At 36.2% G+C, this 17,083-nt stretch overlaps 1 protein-coding gene across 1 annotated transcript in view; it reads left to right on the forward strand.

Annotated features, from left to right (window-relative positions):
- ABCA12 (ATP binding cassette subfamily A member 12) overlaps nucleotides 1-17,083 on the forward strand; it is a 181,308-nt gene that overhangs the window by 145,290 nt on the left and 18,935 nt on the right. The window contains exons 34-42 of the mRNA XM_068543786.1: nucleotides 1,364-1,616; nucleotides 2,216-2,302; nucleotides 3,108-3,201; nucleotides 5,817-5,944; nucleotides 7,396-7,483; nucleotides 9,593-9,698; nucleotides 13,877-13,931; nucleotides 14,501-14,678; nucleotides 16,144-16,259. Coding sequence (XP_068399887.1) covers nucleotides 1,364-1,616; nucleotides 2,216-2,302; nucleotides 3,108-3,201; nucleotides 5,817-5,944; nucleotides 7,396-7,483; nucleotides 9,593-9,698; nucleotides 13,877-13,931; nucleotides 14,501-14,678; nucleotides 16,144-16,259 — 1,105 coding nt within the window. The remainder of the gene's footprint in view (nucleotides 1-1,363; nucleotides 1,617-2,215; nucleotides 2,303-3,107; nucleotides 3,202-5,816; nucleotides 5,945-7,395; nucleotides 7,484-9,592; nucleotides 9,699-13,876; nucleotides 13,932-14,500; nucleotides 14,679-16,143; nucleotides 16,260-17,083) is intronic.

Here is a 17,083-nt window from a genome sequence, read left to right on the forward strand (position 1 = left end):
TCATCTTTTGGGAATATAATTGTCGAGACTGTGGAATGGAAGACTTTGATTAGAGAGTGGTCATCTGCTTCAGGAAGTAAATGTTATGTATTTGCCTCTGCCTTTGTCTCATAATCTGAAACTATTCTTCAGTCAGAATGTTCCCCTCATTGACATTATCTTTTAGAAAGCACATTTGCTCCATTTGATACACCTGTAAGTCATCGACATGTAATTTCTCAAGAAACAGAAAAGCATACTAATTAACTTAAAATATTCAGCTCCTTCTGCAGTTCCCCTTTGCAGAGATAGGAGTTTGCATTTAAACTTGTTCACTCTATTTAATTGGAATTCATTTTAAATTAAGCAGCTTTGTATTTTTCCTTATCAGCTAAATGAAGATCATGATTTTTGTGCTGCATAATTTGTGATGGAGAATTAAAAATATCCGCAGAGTTGACAAATACTGTCATCTTATCACATGTAAAGGAGCGCTTGGTGGCAGGCCTTCGGAGGGAATGTTATATTTGAAACTGTTTTTAGAGGGGCTGCTGAAATTATTAGTTGTATGAGCACTGTTGGGGAAGCAACAATTTATGGCCTCCACAGCTGCTCTCACTCTCAGAAGCCATGGGATATCTACTCAGCACCTGAAGAGCAAGCATTTCAGGGCAGTGTGGGGTGGGTTTGGGGGGAAAGAGGGTAGGCATTTTTTTCCAATGAGTTCTTTTTTGTGACTCACGCGGTAAAAATAGAGCTTTGAAACGCCATATAATCAGTCCAGATTTCTAAAAGGAATGTAATGAATAAGCATTTGAACTAGAATTATACTTTGGAGGAGAGCATTTTCCTTTTCCTATGTTTAAGGTGACTTCATTGGGCCTCACGTTACAATGAGAGCCAATTACACTTACCATCACTAAGTTACCCACAATAGGAATGAGTTAGACGAGGCTGCTGTTTTGATTTCTATTTATTTTATTTGAATTCAGTCTCTTGATAGAAGCTACCTCTTGAATATTAGTAATTAGTAATAATACTGATTCTGCATTGAGACTTTAAGAGATTGGGAACAATATTCATTTATAAAATTCTAGATATCTCACTTTGACATGTAAAAGTACTATGTATATGACAAAGAATATTTTGTGTATAGTAATTTATAATTTTCAAAGCACTTTTACAGAAGCTGTATGAGATGGAGAGGCTCGGACCCAAAGCTGATCAATGAAGAGCTGAACTTCAAATGCAAATCTTTAAAATATAAGCTTTTCCTACCATGCCACATTATACCATTCATCTATAGGTTTTGAAGTTACTTTAGTTCTTGATTTATCAGGATTTCCCAGAACCATATTAAATCTTTTTTTTTTTTTTTAATCAGACAAAATCCTGACCAGAAGAGAGAGATTGGGTGGTTTTGGACTGTTACTGAAGAAGGTAATGGCTATACTCATTCAGAGGTTCCACCACACCCGCAGGAACTGGAAAGGTTTCATAGCTCAGGTTATTCTCCCCATCATCTTTGTAACCACCGCCATGGGCCTTGGCACGCTAAGAAGTTCCAGCAACAGCTATCCGGAGATCCAGATCTCCCCGTCTCTTTACGGTACCTCTGAACAGACAGCCTTCTATGCGTAAGTTTCTTCCCTTTAACTAAAACAACATTTCCACACACCTCCAGAGGTACGTTGTGCCTGAATGAATGCCATGTAGTGCTAAAGAATAAAGAACTTAGTAGCCGCAGTACCTGATCCTGCCAAAGGAATACACAGTTTGCTTTATTGCAGCGTGATACTTCTGTCACCAACAAACAACTTTTTAAGAATTTTTGTGTTTGTCTAAAAATAAAGTTATAGTACATCTTTATTTTTAATTATGAGACTTTAAATCAGGAAAGCCAGGTTAGGTATGGCTTCCCAATCTGTTGTAATATATAGCAAATAGCTTTTTATCGAATATTGAATAGCAGTGTCAGAATTCTGTATAATATAATGTTATATATACAGTAGGTGATCACTAAATGCATGTGACAAATAATAAGGCAGCCAAATAGAGACATGTGCTTATTTTTTTGGTGACCATTTTTTTTCTGAGTCTGAGTCTTTCTTAGATTTTTAAGAAAGCAGTCCTATAGACAGCATATTTCATTTCTTCAAATTATTTATGAGCATGAGTTTAATATGGGAGACTAGTGGAGGAATCATGAATTTGTTTCTATCCTTTAATATTACAGAAATTCTCACCCAAGCACAAAAGAACTGGTCTCAGCAATGTGGAGCTTCCCTGGCATTGACAACATGTGTTTGAGTATCAGTGATCCGTAAGTGGTTCTTGTTTTTTTTTTTTTTCAACATTCCAGTGTGTGTGTGCATGTGTATGCGTGTGTGTATGTATGTGGGGGAGTGTGGTTAAGTGAGTGTGTGTGATTTGGCTGGAGGAGGTCAGCACCCTGATTGAACTCTATCTTTAACAGATTTTATCTATCTCCTTTAGTTCATTCCATGGTTATGCTATACTGTAATAATAAAGAGGTGCTTTATAACTTGTAAAGTTTGTTTGTGTATATATTTTCATTAAACAGTCACTGAATTATTAATCTCATTTTTAAGATGAAGAAACTGAGGCTCATGTGGGCTAAGATAACTTGTCTAAAGAAATCTAGAAAGTAGGTTGTGTAGCTAAAGCTGAGACCCACATCTTCCGAGTTCAATCCCCATGCTTTTGCACTACATAGTGTTGCTTATTGAAACTTCCAAGATAGTACATGACACATGGAAACCTGACATCGGTGCATTATTTTGCTAAAGTATCCCCTTCCCTTCAGAGGAGAGGATGAAAAGAGCAAAGAAGATAAAGGGGTCCAAAAAGTTCCATCCTGCCACATTAAGACAATTCAGTGAGCTTTGGTCTCTTCACTGTTTAATCTCTAAGTGCTCTCCCTCAATCTCCCATAAAATGTCAAATCACTTGGAAATGGTAGTGCAATGTATATTCAAGTTATGAAAAATCAGTAAACTGAACTTAGGACTATACACCTGAATTTGATACCAAATACTCACTTATATGCTCGTACATAAACACGCGAATGTACACATACCTCACTTCAATATCATTTTTACTTGCAGAAGGTGTTTAAAGAAAGACAGTCTGGGAAAATGGAACAGCAGTGGAGAACCTATCACTAATTTTGGTGTTTGCTCCTGCTCAGAAAATATCCAGGTAAGATGGAATTCGCTTTCAGGGAAGTAGAAAAAAGAAAGGAATAAATATCAAAGCTTGAAAGATCTATCTAGGTTACCAAAGAGTTGGTATAATTTCATTGTATGGAGGCTAGTAGCTCAGCGATGTCGACCTGGGCAGCTGAAAAACACTGAACTTCAGGTCACTGTTTTAAATCCATCTCAGGACAAACTTCCTGAGGTAGGTGATTCTATGACAGTCTTTGCGGAAGCTGACAGAAAATGAGCTTTTGGTCTCAGTTCAGTTGTAACCAGAAAGCTCTGTGTTTCACATAACTGTCATATTTGAAAACACAGTGAGACTGCTACTATAGTGGTCATCTGGGAAGTTAGTAATGTGTAAGTCCAGAACAGAACTCTGTATGTCTCCAAGCAGCACCTCCAGGATGCAAGAAAAATCCACGTCCTGAAAGAAACATTAAAGATTCTCCAGCCAACACCCTGTCTGTATTCTATAAATACACACCTTAGTTTTCTAGGCCTATCAATTCAATAAACTTTTAAGGAGAACAAATTCACTGGGGAAATTAAAGATTGTTGAAGAGAAGAGGTAACTATTAGTTTCTGAGAGTCACTATGTTGTCAACTTACCTCCCCATAGAAGAGGAATCTAGCAATATTTTCTTCCAAGTGACATATGATTACGTCCTAAACTGTCTTGGTACACTATTTTAAAATAAAGATGTTTTCAGTAAACGCAGCCTATTTTTGTGGTCTCACGTAAGACGGTGACTAACAATAAAAGCTGGGATCAAGCAAGCATTTTTTGAAATCCTTGCATATATAAATATTATTCTTACCCAGTACTCAAAGCATTTTCTAATCCCTCATCTAACCTAGCTAATTTCTGAAATCCTTCATGTATTTTCTTTAGTTCACAGTAAAAGTCTACTAACTTAGTATGTAAAATTGGCATCTAGATAAATTTTATTAATTAAAAAAACCCAGTAGATTAAAACTTTTTCAACCTTATATTCCGTTGATGGGAATCCAGATTTGTGTAAACAGCTTTTAAAAGCATTGACAGTATCTACTAATGCTTAAGTTACACATACCCTATGGACTCAGCAATTCCACTCCTGTTATATACCCATCAGAAATGTGAATAAATTCACCAAGAGATATATACTGGAATATTCATAACAATACCGTTTGTAATAGCCACCCAAATTCCCAGCAACAGTAGAGTAGATAAATCAAATGTAATCTATTTCCACAATGCAATTCTATATACAGCAAGATGAGAATGATCTACACTACACACATCATATTCTCAGAAACAAATGATGGGTGAAAAAAGCCAAATACGAGAGAGTACATATGATACAATTCCATTTATATAAAATACAAAAACGGGAAAAACTCTTCTGTGCTGGTTACTTTGGGAGTGGTAGGATTGGAAGGAAGTGTGATGAGGGGGCTTCTGGGGTAATAGCATTGTTCTGTTTTCTGATCCAGTTGCTGGTTCAAGGGTGTGTTCAGTTTGTCAAAATTCATCAAGCAGTATCCTTATAATATGTGTGCTTTTCTGTATGTATAACGTAAGTCAATAAAAAGTTAAAGCTAAAAATTAAGTTGCATACATAAGGATATCTCTGTTTATGAAACTGGTGGCATTATAGAATGTGACCTTCAAGTTGATAAAACTTGATGCAAGGTGAAATTCAGCCTTCATTTTTTAGAGCAACCTGCAAAACATTATGCTCTTGATACACATGTGGTGCTAGCCTCAGGCTCTGGAACACCATGTGAAAGATGGAAGGAAAAACTGGCAAAGTGCTAGGCTTTTCCCAAACTAAAGTTCATGGCAGTGAAGCACGGGACACTTCAATGAAAAGTTAGTAGTCAGGAAGTGCAGAAAGCTACGAACATATAAATAAGTGGTTTAAACTAAGCTCTGAGATTGGTTAATAGTAATGTACCAAGGCACTTAATTTTGACAAATGTATGATGGTAATGTGAGATGCTAACAGTGGGGAAAACTGGGTGAAAGGCATGCAGGGACTCTCTGTACTGTCTTTGCAACTTGTATATGTATAAGTGACACATATATACATATATATAAGTCATATATATATAAAGATTGGATTTGGATATGGGGAAAATTGGGTTCTGACACCTAGGTTGGTACCTTAAAACTAATATAACACAAACTTTTTATCCACTGCTGTTCATCCCTGAGAACTTATGTCTGTTAATGTTATCTTTTCAATTTGGGGCAAACGTTTTTCTCTTCCCTGTGAATTATTGAGGGAATTCTGAGTCATCTTAACGTTTAATGTTATCCTCCAAACATATCAAGCTTGTCAGTACAGTGAAAGAAATATTGAACATTAGTTAACTTGTGTTCTTTTTTGGCTTTAAGCAAGTCCTAAACACATGTATATTCTCTGTATAAATAATAAATGTTTGTTCTGATTTTTTGGCATAGGCAAGATGACTTCCTTTTCAAAGCTCTTTAGAGGCAGAGGACACTCTTATCACACTCTACCAGTTGCACTAATAGACAAATCATGAGACTGAAGCTCCTTGACATTGTCTATTTAATTTGTACAGCATTGTCCAAAGAGAACTTTTTTTAACCTTATTTTTCAGGAATGTCCTAAATTTAACTATTCTCCACCTCATAGAAGAACTTATTCTTCCCAAGTAATTTATAACCTCACTGACCACCACTTGGAAAACTATCTTATATCAACTGCCAATAAGTTTATGCAAAAAAGGTAAAAATACTCTGTTTATAACACGTTTAACTTAGAATATCATGCTTTCTAATTTTAATAGTAACTATCTTTTGAATTTGTGACAATAAATGCAAGTTTCTATTGATTATTTATATGGGTAAATTCTGTTTTATCTAAACAGCCTTACATATTAAAATTTAAGTAAATTAATTTAATGACTCTAAATTAAGATTTATTTGCGCACATTGAAAAGCATTGTTTTAGGCCTCAAAAATGTATTGTTAAATGTGTACATATTTTTTTCTCGAAGCGAAAGTGAAGTTGTTGACTAGATTGTGCCAGCTTGCAGAATTTTAAGGTGTGGCTTTTGGTGGCAGTTGTCCTTAGTTGCAATATGAATATCTCAAAACTTGGAGTATGATATCTGCATGTGAATAAAGTGTCTTTTTCTATAGCAAAGCCACAGGCATGTTCCTAAGCCACCTGAACATTTGCCATAGATGTAAGCGTGGCAGGCTTACATTTGCAACGACATAGATGGACCTGGAAGACACTATGCTAAGTGAAATAATAGACAAACATGGCATGGTTTCACTTATATATGAAATCCAAAATAGTCAGATTCATAGAAGCAGAGAGTAGAGTTGTGGGTTCTAGGGTCTGGGGGGAAGGGCGAAACGGGGAGATGTTGGTCAAGGGGTACAAAGTTTCAGTAATGCAAGGTGAATACATTCTGGAGGTCTAAGTCCAGCAATGTGACTATAGTTAAGAATACTGTATTGTTACTTGAAATTCGTTAAGAGGGTAGACCTGAAGAATTCTCAACACATACATACAAGAAAATGGTAACTATGTGAGATACTGGATGTGTTAATTAGCTTGATTGTGGGGATTATTTCACAAGGTGTACATATATCAAAGCATTTGTATGCCTTAAGTATATACACTTTTTATTTGTCAATTATGTCTTAATAAAGCTGGGGAGGGAAAGTTGGTAAGTACACATGAATATGCATGTAAATATTTTCAACAAAATGAGGTTTATTATAAATAAACCATTCCAAAACCTACTTCTTAAAAGAAGTGAAGAATGTGCTGTGCTATAGTGTTCTCTCCATGTCAAAAATATAGCTGTATAACATCACATTTAGGATAACAGTTACAAGAAAATTATTTTAGTGTAACTACACCATTATTTATTTAACCCAGTCTTAATTTGGTGAATATTTAAACTAATCTGTCCTTAAAATTACCATTTGAATTTTTTTAATCCACTTTTTATTTTTGAGTCCATGAACTTCTAGCTATAATGTATGCTTTAGACTAAAATATGATAAAAGAAATCGATAAAACTGTAAAACATTTGTCAGACAGTATTTATTTCATACTGTAAATGTGTTCCTGATGGAAAGAAAAAAAATGAGCTCTTAGTTAAACATTTTAGATCTATTTATGAATATTTTCTCCATTAAAACAATTTTTCTGTATAGATATGGAGGTTGGAGTTTTGGGCTGCCTTTGACTGAAGACCTTCGTTTTGATATAACAACAGTTCCTGCTAATAGAACACTTGCCAAGGTAAATTGTGATCTTTCTTTTGGGATGTCATACAAATGAGAATGTGAACTTGAAATGTTCAAGCATTTTCATGAGGTAAACACAAAACATGGGTCAGTAGATTTGAAAAGCACTTTGGAATAATGCATGCTGCATAATGCGGTGGTTCCAGTCCTGTGTATTTATCCTAGGGAAAGGTGTACACACAAGTACCCGGATGCATACGCAAAAATGTGCGTGGTAACATTTCTCATATTAGCCGAAAACACAACCCCAAATGTCCATACACAGTAGAATAAATAAATAAATTGTTAGATACTCATTTAACAGAACTTTCAGCCATGGAAATGAATGAACTCTTTTCCATACAACAAGCAGGCTAACTCTTCCAAACATTATTAGTAAGCAAAAGAAAAAACAAAAAGGAGTACACGACTATAATTGCATTTATCATAAACTTTGAGAGTAGGCAAAACAACCGTATTGTCTAGGGGAGAGAGAGAGCACATTGTGATTTGGAAGGACACAGAGTGCCAGGGAGGTGTTCTGGATGCTGGCAATTTTTGTTTCTCAACCTGAGTGATGGGTATACTCCCTTTATAATTTTTTGTTAAACTATACATGAATGTTTTATGCATTTTTTCCTTGTATATGTGTCATATATGTTTAGCTTTGCTTTTCAAAGAACATGGAAACTTAGAATTTGGTGGATATAAATAATCCTGTTGACTTTTTTTCTTCTAGATTTTACCTATGCTTTGAATTTGAAACAAGCTAGAGTCACAGAATCAGACACATATGATTACACATATGATCACAAGCAGTCTTTAAATTATTTATTTATTTATTTATTTATTTATTTATTTATTTATTTATTTATTTATTTATGGCTGTGTTGAGTCTTCATTTCTGTGCGAGGGCTTTCTCTAGTTGTGGAAAGTGGGGGCCACTCTTCATCGCGGTGCGCGGGCCTCTCACTATCACGGCCTCTCTTGTTGCGGAGCACAGGCTCCAGACGCGCAGGCTCAGTAGTTGTGGCTCACAGGCCCAGTAGCTCCGCGGCATGTGGGATCTTCCCACACAAGGGCTCGAACCCATGTCCCCTGCACTGGCAGGCAGATTCTCAACCACTGCGCCACCAGGGAAGCCCCAGTCTTTAAATTTTAAATTGTTCTTCACATATTTCTCATTTGGTAGTAAGAGATATATACAACCTTGGAGGAAGTGAAGAAAATAATATTCATTTAGTGACTGTTAATAAACCAAGAACTAGTTATCACCTTTTATACAAACTACCTACACATCCTCACAACATCCCTAAGAGATAGATATTGTTGAGTCTATTTTAGCTGGGTTTTATAAGGTCATATAGAAAGTAAATAGTGGTGCTAGGGACTTGAATGTCCACCCCCGCCCCCAGCCCCGCTTTGTTCCTTTTCTCCCTCTCTCCACACATAGAGTAAGGGAGTTCTAATATTAAATAATTTCTCTCTAAATCAGATTTGTAATTTTGAATTACCAACTGGCTTTCTTGAATTGAGGTATACCAGTATTTTAAATCCCTCTGCTTTTGACATAGCAGATGAACTAACTCACTTTCTTATGGGTTACAAGTAGGAATAGAAAGTTAGTGGGGGTATTTCAAGGTTATCAATCTTGTTGCTAAGGACACAATGCTTGTATATGTATTTAATTTCTTTCTACAGCCTGGCCTATATGCCAGTTGCTTTTTAATTATTATTATTATTATTATCATTATTACTGAGAGACAGAATGCCCTAGTTCTAGTTCCAGAATCACTACATTCCAGTCACAGAAATGAAGATAATACTGATGTCTTCTGTTTATTTCAAGCTTTACCTTTAGAGAAGGTCTAGAATAACTAGTAACTTGGTGCTCTCACGCAGGGAAAAAAAAGTTGTTTTCCCAATCTCTGCCCATCTCTAGGTTGGAAACTTAGAGTTCTGTGGTCAACACTGGTGGATGGTTCATAATCTGCCAAGATGAAATAAGTTACTGGGAAATTGGTGCCCTTATTTTAAATATAAATTATATAGGCTGTAAGATGTAAAGACTGCCTGATTTATTTGAACACCATACTGATCTTGCCTTCTTTCGGAATTTTAACAGGTATGGTATGATCCAGAAGGCTATCACTCCCTTCCAGCTTACCTCAACAGCTTGAATAATTTCCTCCTGCGAGTTAACATGTCAAAATACGATGCTGCCCGACATGGTAAAGTTACTTACTTAGAAGTTTCTTGTATTGCAACTTTTGCTACTGTCCATATGAAAATGTGCACTAGATGCCATTTCCTCCCAGTGGCAGCTATTTTATGGTATTTAAATCACAGATCTTTAAAAGGAGTTTGGAAGTAGTAACTACCACCAGATGGAACATTCTGGATAATCCCCTTAACTTCAGGTTAACTTAGTTTCCTCATTTATCAAGTCAGGATAATAATGCTGACTTCACACTTATTTCTGCTCTCACACCTAGTATTCATATCTCATAGGAAAATATTTTGTAGCTATTTACTTGTACATAGGCTAAAAAATAAAATAATAATGTCAATAAATATTGTACACAAATCTAAATGTGAAAACAAAACTTTTAAGCTAAGAAGTTCTAACAGAAAAGAAGTGCTACCATTAACTGAGTACTTACCGTAATGACTCCCTCTCAGGATGAGTATTATTGTTTCCTACTGCTATTTCTCTGGGAATCAGAAGTGCCTGGCTCCTGCCTCTTCATTTTCCTAATACTTCTCTATACTCAGCAAGGTCTACTTTAGTGGGGTTTCCCAAGAAGCTTCCACATAGTTTTTAAAAAGGGTTTGGAATTTGAAAGAGACTGATTTGTTTTCTAATTCAATTACTCTTCATCAGACCATTCCATCTTCTTAATAAGCCTTGCTTAAATTATTTTCCCATACTGATCCCCCAAAATAATAATAATAAAGATGGAGAAAATAGAGTAAAATATTTGCTGGCCAACAGTTTCTAGCCTAATAAGTAGGCTAACAGACTATTTAAAAAAAAGAAATGCCGTTGTCTACTTTTCTTTCATTTCCCTACTGTTGGGCATAATAGCATGTGCTGCACGTTCTGTTGATTGTAGAAGTAAACTGTAGAGTCAAATACTCATTCTAGGAACAGAATCTTTCAGAGTCTTCGTTTAAGAGAAAACAGTATTTTTCCCCAACTGCTTCCGCATCTTCCTAGCAGCAGGAACCCTGAAGAAAATAACAAGATGGATAGATAGTCCTTAGACCTAGAGCATCAATAAAGTGTGGAGTCAAAAGTGGTAAATTAAGTTAAATGATGACTAAAGCCAGGTGGGTCTGGTATAAGCTGGCTTGAAACACTACTGAACCCTTGACTTTCAGTAGGATGTCTTATTGAGAGCAAAAGACATTTGTTGCCATGACGGATAATGAAAGTATAAGAACCATAGAAATGACTAGGAGGAAATGTTGCAAAGGTATGTAGGTAAGAAAAAGAGACAATGCCACTTTTGAAAGATCAGCTTTTGAAACCTACATTCAGGTTTCATTTATTATTAGCGTTCTTTACCAGGATGAAAGCAGTCTGAATCACTCTGGATCCCAGCAGGCTTGTTGTGGCCCCTACAACTGTATTTTTAAGTTACATAGTCTAAAGAGTTAAGAATTCTGGAACATAAACTTCATATTGACCCTAAAAGGAAATGTTTTTAATTTAAAAATAAGGCTTAGCTTGAGTTATATAGAGATTAGTAGTAGCGTGCCTTCTATTTTTTATTAACTTTTCTCATATAGGCTTATGAAAGTGGTAGCTTTCCACCTGCTCTGGAAGGAGTTTGTTTTCTTTCAAAAAAGAAATTCATGTCACCTTAAAATGCTTTTATTGTTTTGTAATGCATGTATGGGATCTGCCATGATAATGTTGTCTTTAAAAATCAGCTCAATTATTCTCCTGCCACCTCCCCCTACTACACTAGCTGTCTTAAGGCACCTTTGTTGGATTCTACATGAATTGAGATTTTGCTTTAGCTGTAAAATTGATTCTCTTTGAATTTTAACATGCTAATAAAAATCTTTTAATTAGCTTTCCTTTGCAATGTCAATATCTGTTATATTCATGTGGTTCCCTCTAGTGGTTAATTTAACATGGAAGTTCTGTTCTTTCTTCCCCTAGAATACAGATTTACTTGTTTTCACTAACAAATGCTACACAACCAGGCTCTTTTCCAAAAATATTGACACGTTGTTCCCTCCACCCTAATGTTTATTCTTATTGCATTACTAGCAATGGTCAATGGGAAGTTACTCATTTTAGGTTTACACATGTAGAAATAACAGAAAATGTGTTGTTTTTAATGTGTATTGTATATGGGGGAAATAATTGAAATTTTAAGATTTTATTCGAGTCAATAAGCATTCGTTGACTAACCACTGTACTTAAGATATTATGCTGGATGCTGTAGAACCCACAGAAAAGATTGTGATATAGATTCCAAACCCTAATACATGTACTTGATGTTTCCGCTAAAGATCTGTAAAAAACAATTGGTTTAGCAGCATTTCTCATATTGGAGTAAATGTATTTGTAAAGATTCCTCTGGTGAAATAGAGTATTTCTTGATTCTGAAATACAGATCAGGACTAAGAGAAATGTTTTCCCCTTGCCTATGTTATAATCCAGCAACAAGGTTTAAGTAGGGCCCAAAGAAAATTGAATCTCAGTAAAAAGAGAGCCCATTAATTTACACAAAAGATAAGAGAAGTGCATTCCCCCAATGATGTGATTAAAATTATAGGTCAAATTGATTATTGTTGCTGGTAGTTTCTTTGTTTTGATTTAACTATATATTATATTTTTTCTTCAATATATAACAATTGCAGATTTCAACCTCAAAATATGTCACACTCTACTTAATAAAAATTATAAATTTAAGCTAATGGAAATAATAGAACTTTAGAATAATCTATAATATTTGGGTGCCATCAAAGGGCCTTAATATCCTAATATAATGAACATATACTATATGAGCAGTAGTGAGAAAGTTGTTCTTGTTCAGCTTATGACTTTATAGAGAAAAGTACTTAAGGGATATCCTCACTCCTACCCTTACTGTTCTTTTCCAAAGTTACTCAGACAGTATAGGCTTTGCCTTCACACCGTGGCCCTTTGCGAAACTTGTCAGCCCATTTTGACTCTGGCTAACCAACGTCCTGTAAGGAAAGGGAGGAAAGAACCTTGCTTACACTTATACTCAGAGAGTATAACCAACCCTTGGAGGTACAAATAATTTAGGACTGCATTGGAATTAAGTGACTACTTTGCTGGAGCCAGCTAGTTTCTCTGAATCGTTTTGGATCTTTATGTCTCAGTGACAATCCCTCCAGAGTGGCTGAAGCTCCAAAGCTCTACTCTTGGTAGAGTTCTAGAACAAGAGGCATCTCAGAAGCAGTAAAGGAGGAGAAGGGATCCTCTCAGGCTACAATATTTCCCTACAGCAGCCAATAGCACAATGAAGAGGGATGGGGGTGGAAAATGTCTGTTCTTTAGGAGATCCTCATATATATAATTGGTCTCCCTTTGAGGTGCTTCTTTAAATGTCATGCATTTCTAAAGTGCTACTGAATACAAACATCCATATTACCAGGTGGAGATAAGAACCTGGAAAACAATGACTTAAATGTAGTAGAGGGGAAACATGCTATATAAGAAGTGTAAATTCTTGCCCCTTCCCCCAAAATTCCATGCACAGTGTGAAAAACTGTTTTGGGCTTTGTGTGTGTGTGTGAGTACCATCAATTGTGTGGCATTGATGAGATTGGGGGTGGGGGGGGTGGGGTGGGGGGGTGCGGGGGCATCATTTTCCTTTAAAGGAGTATCCCCAAAGTAAAATTCTTTAAGTGGGAAGCAGCCACACAGCACAGGGAGATCAGCTCCGTACTTTGTGACCACCTAAAGGGGTGAGATAGGGAGGGTGGGAGGGAGACACAAGAGGGAGGAGATATGGGGATATATGTATATGTATAGCTGATTCACTTTGTTATACAGCAGAAACTAACACACCATTGTAAAGCAATTATACTCCAATAAAGATGTTAAATAAATAAATAAATAAATAATAAAAATTGGTACTTGTTTTTTTTAAATTTTTATTGGAGTATAGTTGATTTTGTTGTGTTAGTTTCAGTTGTACAGCACAGTGAATCAGTTATACATATACATATATCCACTTTCTCATTTTTTTTTAGATTCTTTTCCCATATAGGCCATTACAGAGTATTGAGTAGAGTTCCCTGTGCTGTACAGCAGGTTCTTATTAGTTGTCTATTTTATATATAGTAGTGTGCATAAAAATTGGTATTCCCGATTAACTGAATACCTACTAATGAAAAGAACCATCTCTTCTTTAAGGTATCATCCTGTATAGCCATCCTTATCCAGGAGTGCAAGACCAAGAACAAGCCACGTAAGCAGACATATATGGCATGACTCTTTTCTCCTTGGCTTATTGAGCTTTTGTATAAAGTGCTATAATTGGAAATCACAGTTGTATCTGAATGAATGTCAATCTAGAAGAGCTGGTAATATAAGTCACTCACTGGGATAAAAGGAGATTTCTGAAAGTGTGTAGAGTGAGGTTGCCAAGTAGAGCTTGTTGACTGTAGATTCACAGAATCTCCTGCTTTTGTAAGTCAAGTGCATAAGTGTTTCATCATTTCAACTTCCCTGCATAGCATTTAAGTACGATTTCTATGCTCAAGAACTATATCTCTTGCATACACCCTGTAGCCCTTGGAGACTGAGGTTTTTCCATCAAATATCCCTAGTCAATTCAGATGCACTCAAGCTACATTTATCCCAGGGTCACAGCCAAGTCATGTAGAAGATATTATCTGGCTGCCTTGCAAGAAGACTAATTTGTGTCACAGCCAACTCTTGCACTGTTTTGTTGATGGCTTTAGCCATGAATCTTTCTGAAAAGAAAAGAGTTCTCAAAACTTATGTGTGCTCTCCTCTCCCTATTGCTCAATGTAGAATGAGCAGCTTAATCGATATTTTAGTGGCACTCTCCATCCTGCTGGGCTACTCTGTCACCACTGCCAGCTTTGTCACCTATGTTGTACGGGAGCATCAGACCAAAGCCAAGCAGCTGCAGCACATTTCAGGCATTGGTGTCACATGCTACTGGGTAACAAACTTCATTTATGACATGGTGAGTAACTTGTGTCTTTGCAAGAAAGACAGGACCGATTTGGGTAGAAGACACTTTTATATTTGAGATTTCTTTGCCCTGGTTTGTTCAGATTATTACCACAAAGACAATAAATTAAGAAAAAAATTGCATCAGGCTTATATTCATCCAGTGGTTGGAAGAAAGAGAAATCCACCTGCCTTGCCCTTATCTCTGTGGTCTGAGGACCTTCTATATCAGATTCCCCAGGACATTTGTTAGAATCCAGATTGCTGGTCCTCACTCCAGACTTAAGAGGTCCATATCTTGGGAGTGGAGCATGGAGAATATGCATTTTTAATAACCGCTCCCCCAAGTTATTTTAAGCACATCGAAGTTTGAGAACCACTACTGTGGAGAAATGGAAGCTTAGGAGCAGAATAGCCTTGCCCAGTGGTACCACATAAGCAAGCTTATAAAAATTTAATCAACTAATAGTGGAAAATTCGAAGTAGCAGCCTCTGCTGAATGACACATTAGAGATTAGTAGGGAAAATAAAGGGTGAATTTAATTGATAGCTCTCTTATTTGCATAAAATGGTCCCAAATTCAGATGGTTTTTCTTGACTCCAAGTGTGTCAGTGTGGCCAAAAGCCCAGGATGGGTATGTATTTGCCTGGTGATTATGGTGAAATTGTCATTGGCTTGCAGGGTTGGAGAGTAATTAACTGCCTATCCGTTTGGTTAATGTATCCAGTGAGGTCTGAAATGCGATTGTTGTAGAAGTCAAATCTAAAAAAAAAAAATGGTAATGATTCCTCTGGACTTAATAGGAGCTTTAATATGTCAAGAAAGCTTAAACTACACACTTCTTTGAAGGGCTACTTACTACTTAGATTCTGGTTCTCATTCCAATTTTAGGAGATTTTCCTCCCTAATTAAATTCCCATCTCTTTCATTGTGTACATCTTGCTGCAAACCCTCAGCATTTAACTATTTCTGCTTGCCGATGAAACACTGAATTCTTTGTTCATATCCTTGTGATTCCAAGAATGTGTGGTACCCACTGCCCTGCTGTTTTGCACAGAGTGGCTCACACTGATAACCAAGCCTTAGAAATCAACCATCTGAGAGAGTTCCAGCGTTCAAAATGAAATCAATACTTTGAGGGCTGAATCGAATACAAAGATACCTGGCTGTCTTATCTTTCTCACTGAACCTTTGTCACCAAATGATCCCAAGTCTCAAAGCCTGGAGGGAGGAACACCAGGGACTCTGAGTATCTCTATAAAGATGGAGACTGGCTTGACCTCGTATTGCAGGAGACAAATTCTAGAGTGAAATCAATGTAAAATGAACTGAATGTTACAAGCAACAAGAACATAGATAAAACTTCATTTCTTCAAGTGTTTCTAGTTCGATTTGTTACAGTTTTAAACTAGATGGGCTATTGATTTTTTAAAAAATATTTGCCATGTATTAAACATAGTTTTACATATTCCCATAGGCCTTCTATTTGGTGCCTGTAGCATTTTCAATTGGTGTCATTGCAATTTTCAAGTTACCTGCCTTCTACAGTGAAAACAACCTAAGCGCTGTATCTCTCCTACTTCTGTTGTTTGGGTAAGCTGCAGTGAAAGAATTAACAGAATTAAATGCTCCTAGATACAAACAGGACCTAAATCTCATTAGCTAATTTACAATTGTCTTGGGGTTTCATTAGCCATGAGTAATGATTAACAATACATTACACCTGCTGTCCATAGTTTGTAAAGTGTAATACTTGTGAAAATTAATGTTGTTGTTGTTAACAGAATACCTGTCATTAGTGAGCACTTACTGGGTGCTGACTGTCACACTTAACAATTTACGTATGTAATTTAATTTACGTAAAAATGGAGGCCTTAGAATGATCAGAAAAATGTGTATACATGTATGAATTTATGTATTAACAAGTTGTGAGTATATATATAAGGCATTAAAAAGTAAATATATTCATGTATATTTATTTTTATTTTTATCAATGCCTAAGAACACACATAATATTGTTTCTGAATTAGGGTAATTAATACAGGTAATACAGTTTGATATAACCAATACTTATGGTAGCAGTTCTTTCTGCCCTGAATGAATGGGTAGTATCCATTTAGTTAGCAGTTGTAGCTGATGAAGGATCTCTCCGTCTCTAGTTCTACTTCATTACCCCAAAGGTTGCTCAAGTATTTGCTCACAACAGGACATGCAGCTTCTAAGCATACTCTGTCTGCTTAGCTAGCCGACAATGTTGTTTTTTTCCTCAACTTTAAATTATAAGATATATCTATTAAACTCACATTTCTGAGCCAAAAAAAAAATGTCTTGCCTGGGTGGGGTAACACCACCTCTAGGAGAAATTAATTTGTAATTGTAATGACTACTCAAGATTCCTTTAAAGACCTTTACTGTCA

This window comes from Eschrichtius robustus, chromosome 5 (assembly GCF_028021215.1).
Source record: "Eschrichtius robustus isolate mEscRob2 chromosome 5, mEscRob2.pri, whole genome shotgun sequence".
NCBI classification, from domain to species: domain Eukaryota; kingdom Metazoa; phylum Chordata; class Mammalia; order Artiodactyla; family Eschrichtiidae; genus Eschrichtius; species Eschrichtius robustus.